The 26389-nt window shown below is 36.3% G+C and overlaps 1 protein-coding gene and 1 long non-coding RNA gene across 7 annotated transcripts in view; one reads left to right on the top strand and one right to left on the bottom strand.

Moving 5' to 3' along the window:
- LOC103132202 (disks large-associated protein 2-like) overlaps nt 1-24684 on the top strand; it is a 93741-nt gene extending 69057 nt beyond the window's left edge. For 3 of the 6 annotated variants that reach the window (XM_016668268.1, XM_016668277.1, XM_016668286.1), the window contains 8 exons: nt 1009-1053; nt 6559-6615; nt 11473-11831; nt 12455-12540; nt 12615-13021; nt 13257-13348; nt 14641-14793; nt 17681-24684. In XM_016668268.1, coding sequence (XP_016523754.1) covers nt 1009-1053; nt 6559-6615; nt 11473-11831; nt 12455-12540; nt 12615-13021; nt 13257-13348; nt 14641-14793; nt 17681-17896 — 1415 coding nt within the window. In that variant the 3' untranslated portion in view covers nt 17897-24684. The remainder of the gene's footprint in view (nt 1-1008; nt 1054-6558; nt 6616-11472; nt 11832-12454; nt 12541-12614; nt 13022-13256; nt 13349-14640; nt 14794-17680) is intronic. The other 3 variants (XM_016668281.1, XM_007544138.2, XM_016668271.1) reach the window with 2 other exon arrangements.
- On the bottom strand, nt 4044-11442 carry LOC107835579 (uncharacterized). The gene is made up of 2 exons (XR_001661374.1): nt 9343-11442; nt 4044-6670 (listed from the first exon to the last, which is right to left on the bottom strand). It is a non-coding gene; the product is annotated as an uncharacterized LOC107835579 (long non-coding RNA).
- Nucleotides 24685-26389: the final 1705 nt, after the last annotated feature.

Raw genomic sequence — 26389 nt, 5'->3', positions numbered from 1 at the left:
TTTTTCTCAATTTACAAAAAAGCTAACCAGTAATCAATAGATTCTAGGTAACTTGGCCAGGTAGATTATTCCAGTCTGTCATTATTATTTTATCACACAGCCCAAAGATGTTATCCTTTCCTTGAACAAAGTGGAAATGTAGCAAAATAAACAGATCTAAATATTTTAAAATGATATATAACTATAGCTATATACACAGAATTAAATATTTAACAAATCTCAAGAAGAAAAAAAACAGGATAGTCACCATTATTTTTAAACATGCAACTTTATTTTATGTAATGAAATATCTACAGTAAGTGTTTGTGAGAGTTTCTGCATTGCTTACAATAGCTAATATGTTACCACACCCTCTCATCTCGCTATGTTTTGTTTCCTTTTACTTGTAAACCAGAGATTTAATGCAACAACTGTGCCAAATCTGTGAAGTCCAGGTAGGACAAAGGTTTCTGGATGGATTCTGACCTTGTAAAACTGCTTGAATATAAACCTTCTTTCCCATTTTGTGTTTTTCTCCCTTATTTAATCCAAGTGTCTTGGATAAAGTATTATTTTCTATACATACTGCAGTTTAGAGGAAAACTTCTAACATTTTGTTTTTGTAAAACATTTCTTTAGCCTGCATTTTTGTTAGCCTTTGTCTATTTTGTTAAACTAAAGAAAATAATGTTTTTTCTTTAACGGCCATTGCCTACTGTGGTGTTTCTTGTCTTTTTTTTTTAACTTTATGTGTTTTCAAAAAAATGATTGAAGACAGTGGATTAAAATGTTTATCATGCTTAAGTTTGTTGTACTCAAAATGGGGGTCATAGCTTTACTACGCATTCAAAGATAAATCTCACTTGCAGCATGTGTCCAATGTCTACACATCTGAACACACACACAGCTACACTACATAGACGAGGCAGAGTGTATTTTACTTCAATATGCTTTTCTTTTCAGCTGAGCTGCCATCTTTTTTGTTTTTGTTGGTTTATTTGTTTTTCTTTTTGTTTTCCCCTATTTTAGGCGTCCGTAGTTTAGCTGGGGGGCGTAGGGAGTACGGTAGGTCTGGTAGGGAACTGCTTTTTTAAAATCTTCTTTTCTCCATGTTGTTACTTCAGCTTTTCACACATTTTGTCTCTCATGAACATTTTCACTTTGGTTAAAATAAGATGCATCATAAGTTGAAGCTGTCATCATATATATTAAATCATTTAAATGTTTTCATCTGTTTCTACATTGAATCCAATGGAATTTTAAAGATTCTATATGATGAGCAAAATCAAGAAAGGTAGCAAAGGAGGAAAAGTTTATATCCTTGTGTTAGCTCAATGGCAACCTTTGCATTTATTTAAAGAATACATAAAACATAATGTTCCATTTCAAATTTATTTAAGGTGGAACATACCACAGTAGAGAGATCCATGATACACAGTATAGTGTTCATAAATTAATTTATTTAGTTTGTTTTTTTTAAATTATGATTTAATATTGTTTTAATGTTACCGTTTTGTTCAATTCATCAATATAAGTGATTCACTTTCTTGCTTTAGCCATTTTATATATTTTCTTTGGGTAAACAGAGGAAAACAAAATCAGCAAGCAGTAGTTTACCTTTTCCTATCTTAAAACTTTGTCCAGTAAGGTAGATTATAATCAACATTATTCTACAAACCACAACAAATCAATGGCTTCCGTTAAAGCAATAATTTATAATGTTATAGTCACTCTCCAACATGTAAAATAGCAAAATTGATGTTAGTTTAATGTCAGAGAATTAGGGTGAAACAAATCATAAAATTACAATACTGTGAAAAAACACAACTTTTTGTCACTCATTTTATAAATTGAAGCTCATATTTTGAGTAGATTCATTAAAAGTTGTGTTCAGTTTTGGTCTTAGGTTTTGTTAAGCTTGGATTGGACAATTAAGATTATTCTTTCCATTGATTAGCAAAATGATTATTTTGTTGTTTTTGTTCATATTTGGTACAAAGACAAAAGGGTTTCCTATTGTGTATTAACAGAGAACAGTGATTGAGGGTAGGATTACTAAAACTGTAGTCTTTATTCCAAGATGATCTAGATCCTTAGTCTACTCTTGAATAGTCCAGTTCTTTTCATCTTTAGGCCAGGCTTGCAGGTTGCTAACATTTCCAGATCAAAGCATATCCAATAGACAGAGGTTAAAAGTTGACAAAACATTTATTGCTGTTAAACATTCACGACTTTCTCCTAGTACAGTCTTTGCTCCCAGCCTTAGTGGTGTTGGAAAAATTGACCTTAGGATGTTCTTCTCTCAGTAATTACAACCACACAGAAGAGGACTTCAGTGAGCCGATAAGTATTTGTTTTCCTTGATTGGGGGGAAAAAAAAATAAAAATTAGACTTTTTAAGTTTTAAACTGTCCAGTCAGTGGTTAGCTGAAACCTGCTAGATTAAGGTCACCGATCAACAAAGTTGGAATCATATTGGAAAATATGAGGTTTGCAAGCATTTTACAGCAAAAAGTTAATAGTATTAGGCTTTTATTTTCAGTTACTCTAGTTTATTTACCTCCTTTGACAAAGTTATTGCTTGTCTAATATGCATATAAAGATGTGTCTTTATAACCAACATATCAAGTTTTAGTGTTTGTGAAGGAAAAGTGTTACTAGAAACACCTCTGACCTCACAAATTCTAAAAATGAATTGCTTGGTGACCTTAAAAATAGTTTTCTCTCAAAACTTTTTTTATGAAGCATTCAATCAAGACTTTTTGATTTTGCCACCTTTAATGTCAAACCTTCTTGTTCCAAATTTAGATTGTGGCTTTGAAATTGAAATTATTTGGTAGAAGTCTCTTTCAAACAATACTGCTATTATTTTGATCTGCAATTTAACATGCAAAAATGGTGTTTTAGTTGTTGATATCTGGCCATTGATTCGTCTTGGTTTGTTGTGAGGATCTAACGTAAAGGTCGAGTCACTTTGCACCATGGGGGCATCACCACTGTATGTATATATGTATGTGGCTATATTTTACAATTGTTTAATTAGTAAGAAGTAAAGGCCTCCTCAAAACAATTGTTCAAGAAATTGTAAGTCCAGTACCATCATCTGGAATGAGGTCCTATTTGTCTTAATCTTTCATTCATTCATCCATTTTCCCATTTATTCATTCATCACTAACAACATTCACAGGGCTTCATTTGGTAAACATTGCAAAAACAGATGGTGTTTTCTTAAACTCTCTTTTAAAAAAAATATATATATATATATGTTAATCCGAAATTAACATGTAACTGGAAGAATGCACACAAAGTAAAATATTTGAAAGCAAGAAAAGACATGACCATTTCCCCCATGGAGAGAGAATAAGTTGACAGGACAACAACTAGTTAAGTACTTCACTAACCTGTGGAACGGTGGTATTTTTGAAGAAAACCTCTAAGAAGTTCAGTTTCCAGCCTAACAAAAAATGCTCGTCACAGATGAAAAGGTGTAATTACCCATCACATTTGGCTATAACATGTCTTTGGAGAAATATTGCTACTTGTAATTTTTTTTTTTTTTTTTGCGAAAGATGATACTTTACTTTTAATGTTGATTAAAATAATAGTCTCCCTGTAATATGACAATATGTTGTTGTCCACATACTGTAATAATTTGAAAATAGGCTATAACCTAGTTTTTACAGAAAATGCACATTATTGCATATACATACATGCCATCCTTCACTCTTTACATTTTCAGCCCCCATGCTCATGTAAGAAACATCGCTGCACATCATTCATTCACAATACACCCCTACTTGAGCAGCCTGGACAGCACCTCTTTACCAGTCTGAGCCCACAACTTTGGCAAGAACGGCCTGAAGCGCAAATGGAGGGAGTTGGACGAAGTGGAGACACAATCTGAGCATTTTTTTGTCAATTTGTTTTTGAAATTTTAAGTCATGAAATCAAAGGAACAGGTTTGAGAATTCTTGCTGCAAATGAAGGAGAGTAATGGTCTGTCACATTCTCTGTGACAAAATTAGCATCAGGTTTCCATGGAGTTGATGCAAATGTTCCTTTTATTATATCTTTTCATATACACCTAATTGATTAATTGGAAACCTCAACCAGATTTTGCAAAAAGACTAAAGTTTCTGAGTCATCAAAGTTTGGCTTATGCTAGTTGAATTAAGTACAGCACAATGTGTTCATTGCAAGTATATCACAAGTAAAATTATTTGATCCAATCACTCCAAAATTTAGCAAAATGTGGAAATGAATCTTTAAAAATGTCCCAATGCTTTACTGCAGCATGCATAGTTCTTAAATTGTTTTCGAAAAGTGAAAATAGAGAACAGAGACAGACTCTCTTACTTTCCAGTTCAGAACTGTGTTCTTTGTCTGGGTCTCTCACCACATTCTGTCTGACTTTCTTGTTGTTCTTTGTTGTCTTAATCTCATTTTGTTAATTCTGCTAATATGTAACATGAAAGCGACTCCAGTTTATTCCTACAACACTTCGCTTTGCTTTTTCAGGACCTGATGATCTTTCAAGTCTTTCTGGGCATTACTTTTACAGTGCAGTCCAAAACCGACTGAAGGATTGTGCCTCCTAAGAAGAGACGCAATCTCTTTCTGAATGGCTTAATGGTTACCTTGTAAAACACATTTAAAAGTACTTGTCTACTTTAAAAATTGAGAATCATTTCAGATGATATTTATACAACGACTGTAGCTTCACATTCATGTTGATAATTTCCTGTCTGTCTTGTATGCATGTTTAATATAGACATGGAGAGCAAAATGTTTACACATTTAAACGAATGTTCTTTGATGTTGTGTGTTTCAGTACAAAGTAAAAACTATTAAGAGTCATGATGCTTATTTTTTAGATTTAAAGCATTGTAGATGAGTCACATTCCTAGTAACTGCTATTATTCCGAAACTGTTTGCCAACAGTATTAAAGTCTGTTGGAAGTTGGTTTACTATTATACTGAAACATTTAATGTATTCAAATGGGTAAATAAAACTGCCTACAAAAGGAAGTTGTGCAAAGCTATGAAAGACAAACACCCAAAGATGTGTTTCAAGCACAGCAACATTTTTAAGACGCTGTATAAGGAATGTTGCTCATGGACATTGCTCATCAAGGTTACAAGTTGCTTCAGGGCTATTAAAAGAAAATGCATTTGGAGAAGAAAACACAAATATTGCTGAATAACGGTTTCAATAGTTATACAATTTACATGCAGAGGAATTGCTTAAGATTGTTACACAATGTACACTCGTGGTAAAAAATAATAATTATTGTAGGATTTATCAGTTAATCTTAATGACATGAATGTATAGAAACCAACAAGTCTCAGTAGTGTTATAAATCAAGTTATCAGAGAGAGAAATGCAAACTTCCCCTAAAGAAAATGACATTTCTTACAATTTCTATTGTTTGAATAAACATAAAAATACTTTACAAAGAATGACAGTGGAAAAAACACTAAATAGTTCATAAATTGTGAAAAACTATTCTACTTCCAGGCTGGGTCCTATTTATTAAAAGAAGATGAGCATCTTGTTTTTTATAAGAATCAAGATGATTAGAGTCTTAAATGCTAACAAGTGCATTATTTCTCTGTGCATTAAAATTGTATCAGTAATTTCACCGGACTAACGTCTGTTAGATGCATTTCTTTAGCTGGGATGCCAAAGCTCAAAGAAGAGTGGTAAGGATATTTAGTGACTGAAAAGAAGGAAATGTTTTGGGGATTAAATAAATATTTCAAAGCATTTTCCTGATATCATGCATCTTTATAAATATCCATCAACTCTTCTAACAAAGCTGAAATAAGGAGCTTAACCTTAACTGTTTTTGTCTCCTGACCAGTGGAACTATAGATGGCTTTTATAGAAAAAGAATTATGAACAGTTTGTAATTTCAGGAAACAAAACACTAATAAACTCTTATTTTAAGAACTATGTGATGAAAACATCAAAGGACGGTGTTAACATCGCCTAGCTTTTGAGATACTTGTATCATCTGGTGTGGCAGTGGAAACATTACCTGCCTTAGCACGAATAAAAATAGTTTCATGTATCTAATTTTAGTTTCAAGAAAGACTCATAGGTACTAAAATGACAGTATCATCAGCATAATATGTTTTTGGCTTCAGTTAATCCCACACCAACTAATTTATTAAAATTACACCCTCTTTGAATCCAAGGATTTTATTTGTTTTAAGGTTCATTTTCTGTTTGTATAAGAGATAATGGGTTGTATTGTGTGGTTTTGGAAAGATGATGTTAGATTTAAGATATTTTAAACCCGTGTAGCAACTAGATCTGCTTGAAAGAGCTTTATTTTTTACAATGAGAGTACATGTAACATATTTTTAAAAAAAACAAACGCTTTTTTCAACGACATACAATTGTGCTTTAAGAGCTCTGTGTTTGCTTTTCTCCTTAGTAGTTCATTGATGAATTACTTATTCAAGGACATTTGAAGTGGTCTTTCTATACAATATTCATTTGAATGAACCCATTTAAGAGTGTACTTTTACCTCCATGTTTTCTTTCTAACTGATGTTACTTCCTCCTTACAGGGATTCAGTTTCGTCTCCCTACTTCATGCAGTGTGGACCGTGCTCAGCCCCCTCCAGGTAGCAGTGTTATACCGCCCCTGTGTTTTTTTTTCCAGTCGTAGTAAAGACACGTCTGTAGGAGTTAAAAGCAGAACAAAACAAATGGGAAGACATATCGTTCTAAACTTTAAGTACACTTAACATTTCACACGTAAACCTACCACATGGTGTTTGAACAATGACTATTCACCACTTCACATCTAGACAATATTGATTTGGAAAACATAGAACAATTGTTTTTTTTTACCAGCTTTTAATAGAGAGTAAAAAGCTGCTATGGGATTTGGTTTTACAAGATGAGAAAATGAGTGTTTTGGACAACCTGACTCCACCATATTTTTGCATCAAATCCACATGGACAAAGACTCTGCATGTGTAGCACCTTGCAGAGTAATGCCCTATAACATTGACGTGTTTAAACAAAAAAAAAAAAAAACAATGATGTCTCCATTTTAATTTCAAATTGAGCTGCCATGTTGACCTGTTGGGGTTATAGAAAATAAAAAAACTGTAAATTATCATAGGTACTGACTGTGTGTAAGCTGAACAGCAACACAATTTGCAGAATTTAATTTAGGTTTGTTTAGTCCTGCTTTCTCTCTCTGTGGGGGGATGTATTTACCGATCTGCTTTCGTGCAATTATGCAAAGCCAAACAGTTCAATTTAACAAAGGCAGCATCAACTGGATAAATGAAGGACAATGAACTTTCCTGGTCTGTGTAAATTTAACCAGCGGGTCAACTGAAACTATAAATCTCGTGATGGATGTTTCTCAACTTCAGGTACAGAATTCAAGAGGTTGAGCTCTTTTAGCAGGCAGAACATGAAGAATCATCTATCTCACAAAATCTCCCCTTTCTGGTGCTCCTTCAGGCATCTGTTTGTACTGACATTAAATTTTCTTCTTTTCTCCAGCAGCTTTAGATTATATGTTCCAGTTCTTGTCATTAAATAGTTGCTTACACTTCTTTTGACTTAACTTTAAAGGTCATTCAATGTCAAATAGTTTGTGTTTTATGTTCAGGGCAGTCCCCTAGTGTACAATGACTCACAACTCACAACTAGACTGATTCTAATTCCACGTTTTACCCTTGAGAACACCTTAAAACTTGCACCTTGTTGGGGTGGTAGTGGATCAATGGGAATACTGGTCATCTAGTACGCAACATGTAGATGTGCCTATGGGTAAAGCACTAGGACGAGATTGCTTTAAAAGGCTTTTGATTGGTCAGTATGACAAAACCATATAATTGAAGTTAAGTTCATTTATCTGTCAAAAGTAAAAAGAAAAGTAAATTAACCAGGCAACACACTATGATGACCATGCCTAAAGGTGTTTTAGTCCTCTTTTTGCTGCCAAAACAACCCAGAGCTCTAAAAGCTGCACTAGACCCTAAAGGCCCCATCAACATGTTGGTCGTGGGTGCTTAAAAACACATCGTGTAGTTGCTCAATGGCAGATTGGGGTTGCTCTGCACAGAGCTGAGCTGGGCAACATGCAGAGCTCTCTGTACCAAAGTAAAAATCACAGTGGTCAGTGATAACATCATGGTGACTGATAGATCAGAAGCAACTTTGTAGACGTCCACAACAAGCGAAATAGCAGACAAGCCTCCATGGATCGGATTTATTTGTTCTGCACTCTGGAGAGGGCTGCACAGCAGAAGGATGCCTGTGTTTCCATCCTAAACTGGTCAATCGTGCAAAAGCAACAAAAAATGAATGCATTTATTACATATATTCTAAAAAGCAGGGTTAAACCTTTGTGGAATGACATAGCAATATAAAATTATTCTATAAAATCAATCTCAAAACCTTTAACTGCATTGAATTCAACATCAGAATATTTAGAAGTAATTTTACAAAGATTGAGAGATTTTTTTTTTACAGGACAATTTACAGGAGGACATCTAGTGTTCTGTCCAAGTACCTGCATTTCCCCATTTGAACCTATATTGTGTAAGAAAAAAATTTAAAGACTTATATTGCTGCAGAAACAGTCCAAGATAGGCAAAAAAAAAAATCATATTATAAATATGTTATTGTTGAGATACATCAAAGATATGATTTAAGATGTACTTCTCATTAATAATTAATTTATTAAACGTATTAATTATTTAGGCACTCATAAAGTGTATGATTAAACTTCAAAAGATGTGATTGGTATTCGCTTAACTGGTGGCCTAATACAGCCATTATCATTAAGCTTTTGAGAGACTCCCATCTACTCTAATCATGATTACTTTGTGATTACTCGGTTGTTGACCATATTGCCAGTTTTTAAAGATGTTGCGAGACCTTTTAACCTTTTCCCCAAGTACCACAACAGGCCAAATTATGAGTTTTTAAAGAGTTTGATTCCTGACTCACTGGCTGCAAATGCCCTCTATGCGGTACTTGTTTATCGGGGGAGTACCGGCCTCACTGTGAAAATATGACATTCCTCCTTCAATATGTTGCTTAGTAGGTCTTGCACACACAACTGTGACAGAGAAAGTAGTGCTTTTAAAAGTCAGGTTGACCTATCTTAACAACATTTCCGCTTTCCGGTAGAGCAGAAACTAAATTCATCAATTTCATTTGAACCACCAAGGGAAACGACAATGTCACACACTTGATTGATTCTAAAAAGGATATAGGGGTAGTCTTTGTAAAGTAACATACAATTTAATGGTGGGTTTTAATACATTTATCGTTGGGAAACATATGCTTTTACTCTCACGTTTCATATGAATATCTCTTACCTTAGCTGTTTTTTTGTTTTGTTTTTTCTCTTTTTCCTTCCAACACACCAGGTTTGTGTTAGCTAATTAACAGGCGTCTTTCCCTCGTCTCCTTGGTTTATTTCTTGGCGGTTGCCAAGAAGTGTTAGGTATGCATTACCGCCACCTACTGGTACGGAGTGTGGTAGCACCTGTCTTTCATTACTGAACTTCAGTCTGAGTTTGTCTCAGGTTGACTTTCATTTCTTAAACCAAATTTTCACCTTATGCAGTTCCCTTTAATATCCTCACAATGCATCATCTGCTGTTTGGTTAGCTTTCCCTTTTTATTTTAATCATTGTCTTAAATTTAAGACCTCTCCATTTCCTTCTCAGCTTCACATAACATTTTTCAGCTTTTTACAGGAATTATTAGAATGTTTGTTACCAGAGCCAAATTAATAAAAGGTATGACTCTCGGAATTTTCAGATTTAAAATATAATAGCAAAACAGATTTTAAAGCATACAAATATATGCTTTTCATGCTAGTTGCTAAAGCCTGACATTTATGTTATTGAGTTCTGTGCTGGCCACTGAGCACTTTGTAACGTTTTCAATTTAAAAAGTTATTCAGTCAGTGCCAGTGTGTAATAATAGAAAGTGTGGAGTTATTGTACACTCTGAGTCATTGCGCCCATTATATTCTTATACCCACCTGCTGTGTCTCACAGAATTCCAGCCCCTTTATGCTGGATAGAAGTCAAATCTAAGATAGGATTTAGTTTAAAAGAGTTCCTTTAATCCACATGTCCTCAGTGTGTGTGCAGAATGTGCGTTTAAAGATAGCTACGCTCATGCCGGGGGTATTTCAGCAGGAAAAGAACACTTACATTCCTGTATTAGATAATCTGTTCACTTATCGTGTTTATTAGATAACATCCTTTATGTAAACTTGAGGATGAGTGTTACTAAATGAAATATATTACGAGCAGATTAGTAAAGGAGGATATCACATACTGTAGGGGATATATGTATTTCTCAGCATGATTGCCGCAGATTTGCATTGTGATCTGTGATTAACGTTTGTGTTTCTTTGTGTTTCATTTTATTGTATTTCACTCCATTTTATGGAGGAAACTTCAATTGAAAACAAGAAAAAAGCTGAAAATTAAAAATTCAAATCGCACATTTTGAGCTTAATGGTGGATCACTGATTAGTCGTCATTCAAAGGTGAATAGATTTACCCAGCTTTTAATAAAATTACTTAACTATAGAACCATCTGACTTATAACTAATAAAACACAGGCTGATCTCTCAACAAACAGTAAACAAGAACTTTACTTTTGTAAATAATTTGACTACTTCCTGCTTTTTTACGTACAATATACTGGGACAATTGGAGACCTGATTCATCATTATTCCAATTCAATGAGTCAAATAACATTGTCTCCACATATAATAAAGACTCAATTTTCAACTTAAGCTTTAGGCATTTTGTTACCAGTAGCCCCTCACAAGAATACAGTTTTGTTCCAGTTTTTAACCTGGAACTTTAAACCTGGAACTTTTACAGACAAAAAAAAAAAAAGCTTTGAGTCAATAATTTGCAGAAAGATGCTGCCCTTCGATAAGGGTGTAAAGATAAATGACATAAGACGTCACAACACACAATAAAAGGTTTACTAGAATTAGGAAAGATTTAAAAAAAAAATTCTGGAAAATAAAGGTTCTTTCCCTTTTTAGCATAAAAATAAAGCTATTACACAGCAAAAGCAGTGTTTTATACAATATGAAACCAGTATACAGTAATTCAGTCCAGTTTTGTAACTCTGCTTTGAAGTCCAGCCCAGGTGGATTGTCATCAAAATTTCATTTCCACAGAATTATCAGTTCTTTCCCATAATCCTTCATTGTTCTTCCCCAATGAAAGCTGCTATTTTCCACCTTAATGACACTCACCCTGCTTTAACTGCTAAATCAATGTCTGATATCTCATCATGCAATGACGTCCCTCTATCACACCATGTGTGATGGCGGTGAACTGCAACATTTGCCTTTGTCAGCTTTGGCCACATTTTTCATTATCACGTTTTTTTGTTTGTTTTTTGTTGGGGTTTTTTTGCTCCCAACTCCCCCCCCCCCCTTCTCTCATCCTGCTTTTGCTATCCAGCGGTTTCATATCCTCCCAGTTACAAGAAGACCCCACCTCCTGTGCCCCCGCGCGCCACCACCAAGCCTCTTATTTCTGTGACAGCCCAGAGCAGCACAGAGTCCACCCAGGATGCCTACCCGGAAGGCAGGCATTCGCGAGGAGGTCTGTGGACCACGGATAGCCTTGGGCGCCCTATCTACAGCTCCACGGACAGCCTGGACAGCACCAAGGCGGTCAACATGGCCATGGAATCAGCGGCAGGCAAGAGGCATGCGTTGGTGGGGAGTCACACCTCCGTCCAGACATGTGACAAGGCGGTACTGGTATCAAAGGCTGAGGAGTACCTCAAAACCCCACGTTCTTCTATTGGTATACAGGTAATGAGACACCTAGCAGCCTCAATGTTCTAGTCATCTTGAAAAGTAGAACTTACAACTGACGTTTCTCACAAACTATACCAATGCTGTTTGCCATTTTTGGCAGAAAAGCTAAATCAAGTAAATCTTTAACATAATATACATAAGAATTTATATGCAATATGTTTTTTTTTCGTATTTTGTCATGTTATAAATGCAGGTCTATTGAGGTTATAATTGATAAACCAAAAAAAAACAAAAAACAAAAGTAGAACCTAAATGTACGGTTAAGCGGGTTACAATGACTCATTATTTTCAAAATGTTTTTTTGCAAATAAAAACTTGTAAACTTTGACGGTCATTTTGCATTCAGCCTCCTTTATTCTAATAACCCTAAATAAAACGCAGTGCCATGTATTTGCCTTCAAAGTCCACCTGTATGTAACCCAACTCTACAATTGGATCAATAACAAGATGGAGAATGGAACCACTTTCAAAACAACATGGTTGAAGTTGAGAATGTGAACAAAACACAATAGTATATCAACTTTCTTAGCTAATGCAAATCCTTGATATTTAATATGTTTGTGTGTATTTATACTGGAAATGAGGGTCATTTTTACACTGTTGTGTGTATTTCCCAGGTGGAGACTGTGGCAGACTCTGAGGCTGACAGTAAAGGCCTTCCTCAGTTTCACTCCATAGGGATCCAGGTGGAAGACAGGAAAAGGTATGAAGGTGTCGTAATACTTGTCCTTTTTCTGTCGCAAGTTGGTATACTTCATTGCTATTTATCATTGCTAGGCACGGGAGGTTCAAGCGCTCCAACAGTGTCACCACGGCGGTGCAAGCAGACTTGGAGCTGGAAGGCTTTCCTTCCATGGAGGACAAAGGCCTGCAGTTCGGTGGCGCCTTCGGACGCCACTCTGAGCCCAGCACACCAACTCAGTATGGAGCCATCCGAACTGTCCGCACGCAGGGTCTTTTTAGCTATAGGGAGGACTACCGGCCTTCCAGTGGGCGATCCAGCCCCCAGCCCGAACCCTGGTTGGTGGAACCCAGCCTGGAGAGCACCGACTCAGGCCGAGTATCCCCCCTCCGGAGGGACGGCAGCTGGTTCATGCAACTCCTTCACAACGAAACAAAGAGGCTTGAGGAATGGTGCAAAGAGATGGAAAGAGAAGCAGAGGAACATGACCTGTCAGAGGAGAGTGAGTGTCCCTAAGGCATGCTGGGATTTTTGCTCTCTGACGTCAACAGTTCACAGTGGCGTCACATCAGTGAAGCCACCGTAAATATTCATAGTATTAAAACAGTGACGCTGACAACAGAGTTGCGACACACACTTTTTGAGCTGATTTGCTTATTGTGACCAACTGAAAGCCGATTGCTCATCGTTCTGTCTTGTGCCAAGCTGTCAGTAATAAAGTTGTGTGTGTCTTCCAGTCCTAGGGAAAATCCGGAGTGCAGTTGGAAGTGCTCAGCTACTAATGTCTCAAAAGTTTCAGCAGTTTTACTGGTTGTGCCAACAGAATCTGGTGAGTAATTCTCAAATACATTTTATCCGTGTGATATTCATTTTGTTTACAGGAAAAGAAAGGCTTATCTATGCTTTTTTTTTTTTTAGCAGTATTTGCATGTAGATTGGTCTCACCCGCTCTAAACTTTAGGCAGGTAGTTGTCCTGACGTTGCATTTGTGCACCTTTCCAGAAATAGACTGCAAAGATTGATGGCGAAGCAGTCACTCTGCTGCTATTGACCCACAGTTGACGAAAGGGGAATTCCAATAGGAAACAGCACCTGTGTTGAGGCAATCCATTAATGCACAGAGGCAGCAGGTTGAATGGGAACTCAGGGTCTGAATAATGGAGTGCATCACCGTCTCACTGTTTAGCCCTCATGTCATGTCTGCTCATACTTCATACCTTTTCTGATGCTAACTATCCCCCAAGTCAGCTTATATCAGAATATGAAGTTCAATGAGTGGGATGTTTCTGCAGATAAGGGAGAGACAGACAGTGAAAGAGAGAGAAACAGACTTAATCAGAGCCTTAAAAGATAAGACTAAAAGAAAAAAAATGAAATGCATCATTGTGGAGGTGGATGAAGTCTGTTGTCTTAATAACTTGTGTTGTTTTGTGCTTTTTCCCCCCTTCTTTTGAATAACCCTACTGTTTGGCTCTCCTCAAAGATAATAGGATGATGAATTAGGTCTTACATTGGTAGTGACAAGCCTTAGATTGCCCCGAGCTTTCAGATATCTTTCAAAGAGAAGCAGATGAGTCTGTTTCACTCTCTGAATGGTGGAAGAACTGCACTGAGTGTTTATAAAAAGCTCTGAATATTGTTAACTTTTGAGCTGATGAAACACTTCTTGGTTTAAGCTCCCATTGTTTTTGTGTTTTGTTGTTTGAGGTGATGATCACAGGGCTCTCTCTGTCTCTGTCTGCCTGTCTTTGTGCTCTTACTTCAGATTTACACAGTGCAAAATACAGAACTTCAAAACTGGTGATGACATTCAAAACTCTAATTCAAAGGCCGCGCAAATTTTGACTGGGTTATAAGTGAATAATTCCTAATTCATGTTTAAAATACACTCACAAGTGTAATGCTAGATGTAGCCAGCAACCAACGCTGGTAATATACTGCCACATAGTGGTTGTAATTGGGAAATCAAACTGTAATTGAATGATTGGGAGCCCAAGAAATATCTACAAAAATGACTGTGATTGAAACTTTTGCATTGACAACATGGAGAGTCATTCTCCATTCTGTTAGTTGTAGAAAAGACTTATTTTATTTGCATTTTTACAAGCATCTGTTTCCTAGGACCCCAGTGCCATGCCTCGACCCACATCTCAGGACCTGGCTGGATTCTGGGACCTTTTGCAGCTTACCATTGATGACGTCACTGCCAAGTTTGATGAGCTGGAGCAGATCAAGAGCAACCAGTGGCAGCTGGTGGAGAGCCCCGAGAAGAAGGTATCATTTCCTTCCACACGCTCGTAATAATTAGTCTTAATGGACTCCAGATGAACACGCACAGCTTAAGAGGAAACTGCACTAACAACGTCAGTGTTCATTTTTAGGCATTAGCCCTAGCAGGAGGTCAGAGTATTAACAAGATGGAAGCATCTGTTTTCCCTTAGAGGGCTAATGGTTAAGTTTGCTTTTCCGTTAAAGCAACCATCAGCATCCATGATGTGAATTCATAACCCTTTTAAAGGCTTTTAAATGGGGGAAGTAATCTACAGTGTAATCTACAGCTATAGATTACTCTCCCCATTTCATTTCACTTGGTCACTTCTGTAAAATCATCAAATCTAATTTGACACAACACTAAAAAAATATTCCATTTTGCATAGCCACAACTTATCAGGCAAGTTTATTTTAATCAATGTCTGAATACTTGACACTTGGTATTCAATCAGGTTTAGATGTGACTAGTTAACATGTAGTTAGCTTTCAAAAATACTACGTCATATTCTTTTACCAGTGATTCTTTGCCGTTGTGTTTGACTTGTAGTCTGTCAGTTATACTTATTCCCATGTCCAAAGTTGGGCATGGAAGTGAAAAAGGTACATCACTTTTGAGAGGAAGGTAGCTATAGCGGATATTTTAAGTAGAAACTTTATGATGAGTTTTCCGGGAAAGAAAAGAAAATCCAGAAAAAATTTGTACCCACAAGTCTGAAACCTGATAAATTATGAACACATTTTAATCTGAGAAACTTTATGCTCACAAACAATAATTGGAGTTACGATAAATGTCTGGGTGGGAACTCACTTAAGAGATGCATCAAATATAGCTGTGGCTTTAAATATGTTCTATCTTTGTCCCTCAACTTTGGGCTGTTGATTCCCTCAAAGCCAAGTTCCCAGTTGCTTTATAATCCTGTGGCAAGAAGTGATTCCAACACAGATTTCTGTTGGGAACAATTCCTGCCAAAAGACTGTGTGGGGAAAGAAAGAGTACTCACTCTGTCCCTGTTGGAGTTGCTAATAAACAACATCCATGAGACATGGGCCCGTTGGAATTTATGTTTTTTTGGTCAAGAAATCAACAGATTTTCAATTGATTGGAGTTACATTTACTACATCATCTTACATTGTAGAGCAATCCATTTTTAGGAAAGTCTGTGGCTTAAAAGTCTTTTTTTTTTTTAAATCTACTTTGAGAAGCAATGGAAAGGCCAGTTGTCACCTAGTTGTGTTTGACACTTTCGATATTAGTAAGATTTTTGCCCTTTGAGCATTTATTGCTTAACTACTTTGGGGAGTTAAAGGTCTTGCTTCACATGAATGCGTTTGTTTTATTTTGACAAATCATCAAGAAGCAATCTTTGAAGCTTTGTTAGTAGTTGTTCCTCTAAAACAAAACGCTGTTTTTTAAAACCTGGTGCAGGATGCAACTCTGTCTACAACGTAGCTCATATCAGACAATACTAAGTTTGAGGAAAATATTTTACTTGTTCTACTGTGAATGTAGGCTTACATTATAGATGACTGACATTTTTAGAACAAGGTGGAATTCACAATTTGATCAAATTATTACTAGAAGGGAAGAACAAATTTCAACAGATGCAAAAATACTGCAGTTATTTGAGCTTTCAGTTCAGGCACTCTTTACATAATGTACATTAAGGCAAATGTATCAAAGTGGTGCTTGCAGATGAGAGACCTACAGCTGCAAGACATCCATTTAATTGGTAATTGCAACTTAAGAAGTAACAAGATCGTTTAGGGCACTTGGGTAATTATCTGTATTCTGCACTTTCTGCTATAAACACTCTACTGCCTCCAGCACTTTGCAGGCACATAGCGAGCGCAGTGGAGCTTAACCCTCACAGTGACACAGATGTTCCACGCCTAGCCTTATTGCATCAGGGCAGCCACTGTTTAAACCAACACCAGCTTGCAGTCATAGAACCTCACCTTTGCCCTCAGAACTCTGTCACAATCTTATGAAAATGTTGTGTTTATTTCTTCAACAATCTTCCTGTGTATGGGACACGGTTTTTAGAGTTACAAGCAACATATACTGTGACATCTAGTCAGTCGTACTGGCGTGAATTTGTGTCACCGAGTCAGTGGCTCTGAGGTCGCTCTGTGAGGAAAAATCTGTCATTCCACAAGAAATGCATAAACACATTACATTTGCAAATGCACACTGTGGTCTGATGAAATTAAAGTTGAAATACTTGGCTGTAATGACTGTTGGTGCGACTCATACACTGCACAATATAGATGGCATCATGAGTAAAGAACATCATAAGAAAGTTATTCCCTGAAAAACTCACAGCATCAGCCGGGAGAGCAAAGGTTGGACACAAATATGTCTAACAAATGGATAATAGCCCAAATCGTATACTGCCAAATAAATTACAGAGAGGCTTAGGGACAGAGTCAGTGTTTGGGAGAGATGATCACAATTGCCTGGTCTCAGTCCAGTGAATAGTGGTGTGAAAATATCAAGACAGACAAACCTCATTCATTACATCAGTTCCTACAAAGCATTGTGGGGAAACATGCGGAATGACACACAAAATGTTAGACCCAAGTCATATAGTTTAAAGTTCAATTCCACTCCATTACTAAGGACATGTATTTGAAGATCATTTTGCAAAAAGAAAGATTTTGGTCTGAAATGCTATTAATTCACAAATAGCTCCCACAACGGTCTTCCTCAATGTCTATTTTTTGTCATTTGTATGCTAGCAGAGGAAGCGTGGACTGCATAAGATGTTGATAAAAAAGCAATTCCCATTAGGATGCAAAGATTGCACCACAGAATATAAACAAGTTGTTTCTAATTGTAATAAACAGGGACTATTTTCAGGGGTGTAATCAATCCTCTATGTGTCCCAAGGAGCAAAAGTGGCCCCCTCCTCTGCCAAAGAGGCCAGCCAGGGGCCGTGGTGGTGTGATGAGGGAGCGCTCTCTCGACCTCCAGGACCGCCAGCGACAGGAAGCCCGCAGACGCCTCATGGCTGCCAAACGAGCAGCTTCTTTCAGACAGAACTCAGCCACGGAGAGGGCGGACAGCATTGAGATCTACATCCCAGAGGCCCAAACGCGGCTTTGAGGTCCACACAATCCTCCTTAGCTCCTGTAGTCCATCTCCATCTGACACCAGCAGGTCGCGGCACAACATCTGCCCTCTGTCTCCTGTTTGCTGAATCTTTTTTACATGCTGTCCTGGCTGTCCCTGAAAAGAAAGTACACTGGGTAAAGATTTTAACAGAAAATGTTGCCCTCCCCCCTTTTTTTTTATCTGCATAACTGACAACAGTGATGAATGATAAAATGCACGGGAGTCTGATTTTTTTACCACGTTTTTAAACCCCAACAATTTGGGGGAGAAAAAAATGACACAGCAAACAATTTTTTTCAGTTTTCATTTGATATTCCTCAGCTAAAAGTCGCCCAGCGCCAGCCAAACATTATAAATACAGAGGCTGTTAATGTCCACAAGATCTACCTTTGCCAAGTGTATCTTAAAGATCACAGGGGCATTTGCCAATGGCTGAGAACCAGCTGACATAAAGTAAAACAACAGCTGCCCGAATTAAATCAATTTTAAGACTTATTTTGGCCTTTTTGGTCCATCTAAATTGTTGCTGTTTCCGAACTGTGTCAAAGGACGAAAACACTTTTTTTCCCCCCTTTCAAAGAAACAAACCGCTACTTTTCACTGCTCGCAACAACGGTCTGTGGCTAAAGCACCCTGTGTGTTTCGTTACCATATTATTTCTTTGCAGTATAATTTTAAATTTCTTTGCTTTTTCTTTATTTTATTTTTTTTTTAATAAGGTGAAAACCTGAAGAAAAGTTTGACTTTTTAAAATAAAGCGTTCAATTTGCCATGGTTGATGTGGCAAATACTTGACATATTTTTCTTTGATCGTCCTTTAATCAGTCGTGCTGCAGCCATTAACCATTGTTGCTGGCTAGGATTTAAAAAAAATAATAGAATAACACTAAAGAATCCATCCAAAAATCATTTCCATCCCTGCAATACCATTCAGTCTTAGGACTTTTTTAAAGATGTGTGAATTACTACTAGCTGCTGTCCACATTTCCACTGCAGAACAAATATGAATTATTAACAAAAAAAAAGGAAGATTTACACAGCCTGAAAAAGGTTATTTCAACCAATGCATTTTGCACCTTATAATATTCATGTTTGTATTTCCAAGGGAAATGTAGTTTATGACACTCATGTGATATTGTTGCAGTTGAATTGCAAGAACAGAGATGAAAAATCTACTACAGAATTTCATATATAAATATATAAATATATATGTCTATATATAAGTTGTAGAAATTGCACCTTGTTTCCTTTTTTTTAAATGGCATTAATGTCGCTCTTAAGTCAACTTTTATGATTCTAACACTTTTAATTCTACGTACAGTATCTATCATAAGACCAATTTCAGAGTTTATGCTACACGTTTACTATTTCCGGTAATAACAGGCATCGGTTGACATGACAGAGCGTCTGTCTGATTATTAAGTAATATTTCTTAGCTGAGAGTTTCCATTCTGCACTGCATCTGACTTTCTGTTCTCGTTTGATCTGCTTGTGTAGTTCTAGGGGAAAACAGGTGCAAATGACACTTTAACAATATTCAGTTACTATAATAAATGGTGCTGCTTTTTACTCTAAAACTGTTGTCCCTCACCCAGTCCGACATGCGCGCACACACACACACGCGCGCGCACACACACACAAACACACACAGTGCTTTTTACACTGAGATTTATTAACATGTCTCCCCGATGGTCGAGTGTGACTTTAGACACAATCAATTGTGCAATGTTGTTGCTTTCAGTGAGTTAAATGAGGAGACAGTTGTTTTAGTTCAGATTGTTGCCCAGAATAAAGGAAAGGGAGTTTTATTGAGAAGAACAATGTTATTATTATTATTATTATTATTATTATTATTATTATTATTATTGAGCAGGAGGGAAAACAGGTTTTGACATTCCAACAACTTCTAAAATAAAATTAAGAATACATCACGGTTCATGTTTTTATTTTTTTCTCACACTTCCGGCGCATTCCCACTCGTCTCCATTTGCCAGTCCAACCTCGGGTAATTAAAACAAATGCTTATATCGCCGCCGTGATCATGTTCGGTCCAAAGTGTTTCCCGTTTTAATCTTAACACGTCCAGCGGTGGGGAGCAGTCTGCGTTCTCTGTCTGAGGTGGTGAAAAGTCAAGAGGGATAACGACACTTTCTAATTATCTACTGGGAACGGGGCTCAGCATGAGCTGGACTATTTTACTCCAGGATGAGCGCGAAACATTTACCCTATGGCCTTATCAAAAAACACTGATGAATGTAGAGATGACATTGATGCAAAAAAATAAAAAATAAAAAATCTTCCCAGGACATCTGGCGATTGCAAAAATTTCAAATAAATACAACGGGATGACAGGGTGTTTTGATTTCATTTGTCGCATATTTAATTTCCAGTATGAAGTAGGGCAAACGTATTATTTACTTTTTAACGAGTTGAATTTTGTTAGCTCATAAAATGAGCAACTGGGTATACTGAGCCTGAACTCAGAAAAAAAAAGTGTAGCATTAATGTGTATATTTTTAGAACGTAGAAAGTTTGGAGCGAGTTCACAGAAAATGCTAAAACAAAGTTTGAACTTTTTCAGATATATCATTAACTCTGCTGCAGCGCTTTACAGAAGTATGTACACCCCTGATGTTCCTTGGATAGTATATTTTACACAAAAAAATCTGCAAATCGGCACACATTTGTATTCAGCCCTGTTATTATGATTTCCAATATAAGGCCTAGTTAAAACCTAAAGTCAACTAAAAATTGTTATTCACAAACAATCCTTCTACGGCTGTATTTATTTGATGGCAACTGGCTGAGCTGAATCTATTTAAGGGTTTTATCAGAGTAGATAGAAAATGACCTGGATGTTTTTCAGATGTTTATTTGTTTAAAAATCCCACAAATCACATTCCTTCTACTTTAAAACAAAGTCTTGGTCTATCACATAAAATCCAAATAAAATACACACATGTCTGTATATACTTTATAAATATGATTATAACAAACATCTTTACAAATTATTTATTTCAGGTTGTGTTAACTACTTTAAAAGTTTAATTTAAGCAAAAAGAAAACAACAACTTTATCTTAATATATTTTATAGATGTGTGCCCACGATAGAATAAAGGAATAGCAGCATAAATTTGCTCTATAAGTCCAGTGCATTATAGACGTACAATAAACTGTTAAGATGGTAAGGGCTTAGTCTTCGCAGGTCGCTTTTTTTTTTCCAACATTATTGTTTTGCTTAAAATGATTTATGTTAGAGTGATAGTGAGGAACAAAAAAAAACCCAAACACACGATGCCATTTTTCAATTATTTTGAGCTTCATTTGAGATTGGTTGTGTCTCTTATGTTTGAATTAGACACTAAAACAATGTAGTGTGAAATACTTACAGTTTATCACATTATGTTTTTACAATTTGGTCAAGACCTTCAATGAACACGTTTTGCTTCCCTTAAAATGTGAGAACTTATGCAAAAGGTTTTTCAGATCACAGCTGCCACTCTTACCGTCACCAGAAGCTTTTACTTCTCGTTTAGTCTTTCATCTTCATTCCTCCCTGATTGTCTTTATCAACATCTCAACTCATCTTGCAGAAGGAAGCGTCTTCTGAAAACGCCACAGTTGTTTTGATCTCATCTGAGCGACGGTCGACGGGCTACTTTTACAATCTAACTGCTCTTCCACCTGACAGAAGTCAGACAAAGTCTACTTCCCACAGACTGCAAACTGTGACTCCGTCGTGTCTACTGCTGCTGATCTGGTGGTTGTCATCGCCAGTGCGGGTTTTCAATTCAATTAAGATTAAACTGAGCTTCTCGCAGCTTTAAATTCACGTTTCTGTTGTACTTGCGCGACAGTTGGTATGAGTCAAATCTGTCGTTATCCTTCCTCCTTCGTGACACTGTGTTCTGGTACTTTAAAAGAGGTGGGACTGAGACGCAACAGCAAAGTGATAAGGATTATCTCGAAATACACTCACAACTTCATAGTGTTTTTTTTTGTTTTTTTTTTGAGTGGAAAAAAAAAATCATGTCACTTCAGCTGCTTTCACAGTTGGACTGAAGTCCTGACACCAGGATGTTCTTAGAAGTTACAGGGACACTGTTGGAATCGACTACGCGTCTACAGAAATACATTGTAAAGGGTATAAGATACACAATTACAATATCGGAAATCACACAAAGTGTTTCTTGTAGTATCTCGCAGGGACGTTATAATATCACGGTGCCATTTTCGTACCATTATTTTTAAGTGTTTGTTTTTTTTCCCTCGCTCTCTCAACCATTTTATACGGGGCTTAGAAGTTTGGCAACTATGTACATGACAAAATCCTCAGGTGCCTTACAGTTTGATTCTCTTAGGACTGAGCAAATGATTTGGTTTGAGGTTTGTGAAAGGACTGCAAGACCTTTTAGAGTTTGTACTTTCATAAAGGGCTGGAAACTACATGCTGGGTTGGATCACAGAGTTAAAAAGTGGAACGACATTTATATTTGCCTGCTTCAGTTGTCCTGATTTAGCACAAAAGACATCAAAGGAAAAGCAAATTTGGTTCAGACCTGTTAGTATGATTTAAAAACACTTTTCGATCCATATATAAAAACCACTTTAAAAAACAATCAAAGGAAGGTAATTGTTTCAGAATATATTTTTCCATTCATAATTGTCTTTACCGTCACCTTCTGTTTTGCCCATTTCGGAATCTCGGTGCATACCAGAGTTGGAGGCTGGACCAGCTGGAAAAAGTGCAATAGTATTTTATTACAGTGACAGACAGGCTGGCCTGGAGCTATTTACCTCACGGTTGAGTGTTTTAGGAGCGGTTGTAAGCTCCACCTGAACGCTTTCTCATGCCTGTGTACTATGCAGCGGTGCCTCTGCAGGGTGGCTGAGGTTGCAGGCCTCTTGTGCAGATTGAACTCCATGACGGTAGACAGCTAAAGGCACCGCGTACGTTGTGATGAACGCATCAGAAGGAAAACACAACCAGAATGGGATACAGTCGATCTGCCAGTTGGTATTTAGTTTACACTGATATATACACACATATATATAAAAAGCTTAACATTTAAATATCTTACAATGACGTTCAAGGACTCACAAGAATATGTCCTTATAGAGTTGCTACCCATGTTTTTTATCCATATCAAAAGCACCACATTTTAGATCATTTAACTGAAGTTAAACCTCACGAAGGTCTAAGGTGCTGAACTAACCCATCTTATTGTATTACGTGTTGGTTTTATTTTTATTTTATGTTGATATTTGACTAATTAGTAAACACCAAAAACCATCCAGTGCACATGAACTTTAGATCAGCAGTGTATAACGGCATATTCTCAACTACTCGGTTAAGTTTCCGCTCACGATTTTGAGGATTTTTGTAAACTCATTCAACTTTCATTATTTCCAACATTGTTGCTCTGCAATATTCTTGTTCTGTTTTCCATAATTCACATGATGACATCAGAACTTTTTTTTTTTTTTTTTCCCAAGCATCCAGCAAATGCGAACATTTACTGTGAGGCTCATGTAAACCTCATCTCTATGTATGAGTGTTTCTGCCTTTCAAGCAATAACCCTCATTTAAACGTTACAGATGTTTTTGTGTTGGTTTCTGAAGTCAGAGGAATGTTTGACGATTCCTTGGCTGGTTAAAGAATAGTTTGTCACAATAGGTTGTTTGCCCGTTTCACTTTATTTAATCGGAAAAGACTTCTGTTAAACACATCTCCTGTGAACTTAGAAAAGTTATTGATTTGTTTGAAAGTTGTTTTTTCTTTTCAATTGCTAGCCTACCACGTAACAAATACAATCATGTAAAACCAATACTTGCCATTCAACAATGTGGAAAAAAAGACTATCAGTCAAACGGTTGCCTAAACTCATCATATTATGTTTTAGCTTTTAGTGGTTTATTTGAACTATTCTTTTTTTTTTTTTGATGGTGCTTTGATGGCATTACATACATCAATGCCTTTTGAACACAAGCTCTGGGTGTCTGAGTTTGAATTGGATATTTAATTTAATCCACAAATCTGGAAAAGTACTCAAAGGTGGTCAAGGTGTTAATAATTTGCCAAGTATCGGTGCCAGTGCATGTGAAACTGTACGTATAGTTTTGACTGTGAAGATTATAAACAAATCTACGATAAATTCAAACCTGTGCACCCAGTTCTTGTTTAACTTTTTTTTTTTTTTTGCATGGTGGAGAAAGGAACGACTCAAACACGTCATTAAAAGCCACATCCACGACGACTGCATGTCAACTTTTGACCAAAGCTCTACAAGTAGGTTAGCTTTTGAAAGGGCTAGCAATTTAGGCAGCTTCAAGTCCTTATGCTAAGCTAGGAGAGGTGCTAATTTAATATTTCCCGCACAAGACATAGTGGTGTCAAAGATCAACACTGAAATGACAAACTATTCTTTTCACCAGGCAGCATTAGGATTAATATCCACAAGTTTGTTTCGTGTGATTTATTTTATTATATTTGGGTTTTTTTTTTTCTGTTGCAGCTTCAGTGTCCATCTGTGCAATGGGCCTGACTAAATGTACAAATCCAGCACTGACTCTGAGGGGCGCTAATACTAGTCATATTATAACAGTTCTGCCAGAATTGCACATTATGTAATTTGGATATATTTTGTGTATGAATATGAAACTAATAAGGAAAACATATTTTTCAGTGTTTTACGAAGAGATAGAGCAGACACGGTTTTGTTTGCCTTTGGTGGAGAAATGTGTTGTGGGTTATGGGTATAAAAAAAAAAAAAAAAAACTAAAATGAGATCAAAACCATCAGATAGTATATACAGGTTTGTGGTTAGCTTAATTCTATTTTGAAATTGTTAAATATATCAATAATGAGGACAAACATTATGCCAAATAAGTATTTGTACAGAAATATACATATATAAATATATAATTTAGGCCTAATTTATTTAAAACTATTTTCTGCTCTTGACCCTGTTTTGGTTGTTTAATGTTTCTTTGTCAACATTTTATAATAGCATGCAGGATAGTAAATGATTGTATTAATTAGTGATTCATTGCTGGTCAGTATTACAGCAGTCTACAGATCAGTTTGTGTTTGCAAGATTACTTTAGGATGACTATTTCATTTCTAGATTTGTTCATCTAAAAATTAAATGTAAATTTTCTTTTCTAAATGCAAGGTTTTGAAATTGTTCCAACAGTTTTTATAATTTTTTTTTTTTTTTTTTGCTTTATGAATGTGACTTACTATACTTTGCCTCCTAAGTACTACCAACCATCTGTTGTAAATAATTATGCAAATTAAACTTTTTGAAGAAAACAACACTACTTGTCACTTTTTTATTTTTTTATAGCAGGTAGCAAACCAGAAGTTTGTCAGTTTGGCCGTTTAGCTACAGACGTGGACGTTTCTTCTGAGAATTTTTATCATACATAACATATAATTCTGTTGTTTTTTGGGGGTTTTTTGTTTTACATTACAAAGCACACAATTACTAAACTCTACCAAAAAGTGATAGCTGGCTTTTCAACATTTTTTATGCTACACAGCTTTTCCCACATAAGAGAAAAAGCTCTGTCCAGAGCATCTCGTACATTTCCTGTGTTCACCCACGCGGCTTTTGACAAACTGTAAGCAGGACTTTTTTACGCATTTTTTTTTCTCTCACCACTTTTTATTAGATAACAGAATTGTTGAGGAAATGACTAAAAGCTTGTCAAGTTGACAGACTCCTCCAGAGTTACGTGGGACCTCTTGTCTACTTCCGTTGGTGTTGCACTTCTTTCCTGTCATTTTAAGCAGAGACAGGTCTCAATAAGTATTAAAAAAAATAACGTAGTTTCATGTCTTGCAGCAGCAGCTCAGAGTAAACCTGTAATTATGTTGTTTTAGGTATAATGAATCCCAAAACCCAAAGATCTTCTGTGGATTATGACATTTGATAATCAAAAAACCAAAAAGTTTTAGTTAAAGAACAGTTTTTTTTATTACAGCAAAGAAGCCAAACATTACAGACAAGAATAATTATGAACCATGAATATTGACGTCATACTTTAGACTGGCCTCTCATCCAGACACCAGCTTCTTTCTCTCTTCTTTGGGGCAACAACTTCCTAAGAAAAAAAAGAAAAACTGTCCCTTTTTTTTTACTTTGTCCCCAAAGCTGAATAATTAAGGTTTTTTTGTATTGTACATACTTTCAAAAAACACCAATAATACATATTTAAAAACAAAAAACAAAAAAGTATGGATATGCATCTTTAAATTTCCTGCAATTTTGTTGGGTCCGATCAGAAATCTGTAGAAAAAGAAAACTGAAGGCTGGNTTTTTTTTTTAAATCTACTTTGAGAAGCAATGGAAAGGGCCAGTTGTCACCTAGTTGTGTTTGACACTTTCGATATTAGTAAGATTTTTGCCCTTTGAGCATTTATTGCTTAACTACTTTGGGGAGTTAAAGGTCTTGCTTCACATGAATGCGTTTGTTTT

The sequence above is a fragment of the Poecilia formosa genome, unplaced genomic scaffold (assembly GCF_000485575.1).
Source record: "Poecilia formosa unplaced genomic scaffold, Poecilia_formosa-5.1.2 Scaffold1, whole genome shotgun sequence".
NCBI lineage: Eukaryota > Metazoa > Chordata > Actinopteri > Cyprinodontiformes > Poeciliidae > Poecilia > Poecilia formosa.
Note: the sequence above shows the minus strand (reverse complement) of the source record. Positions and strands in the feature narration are given on the sequence as shown.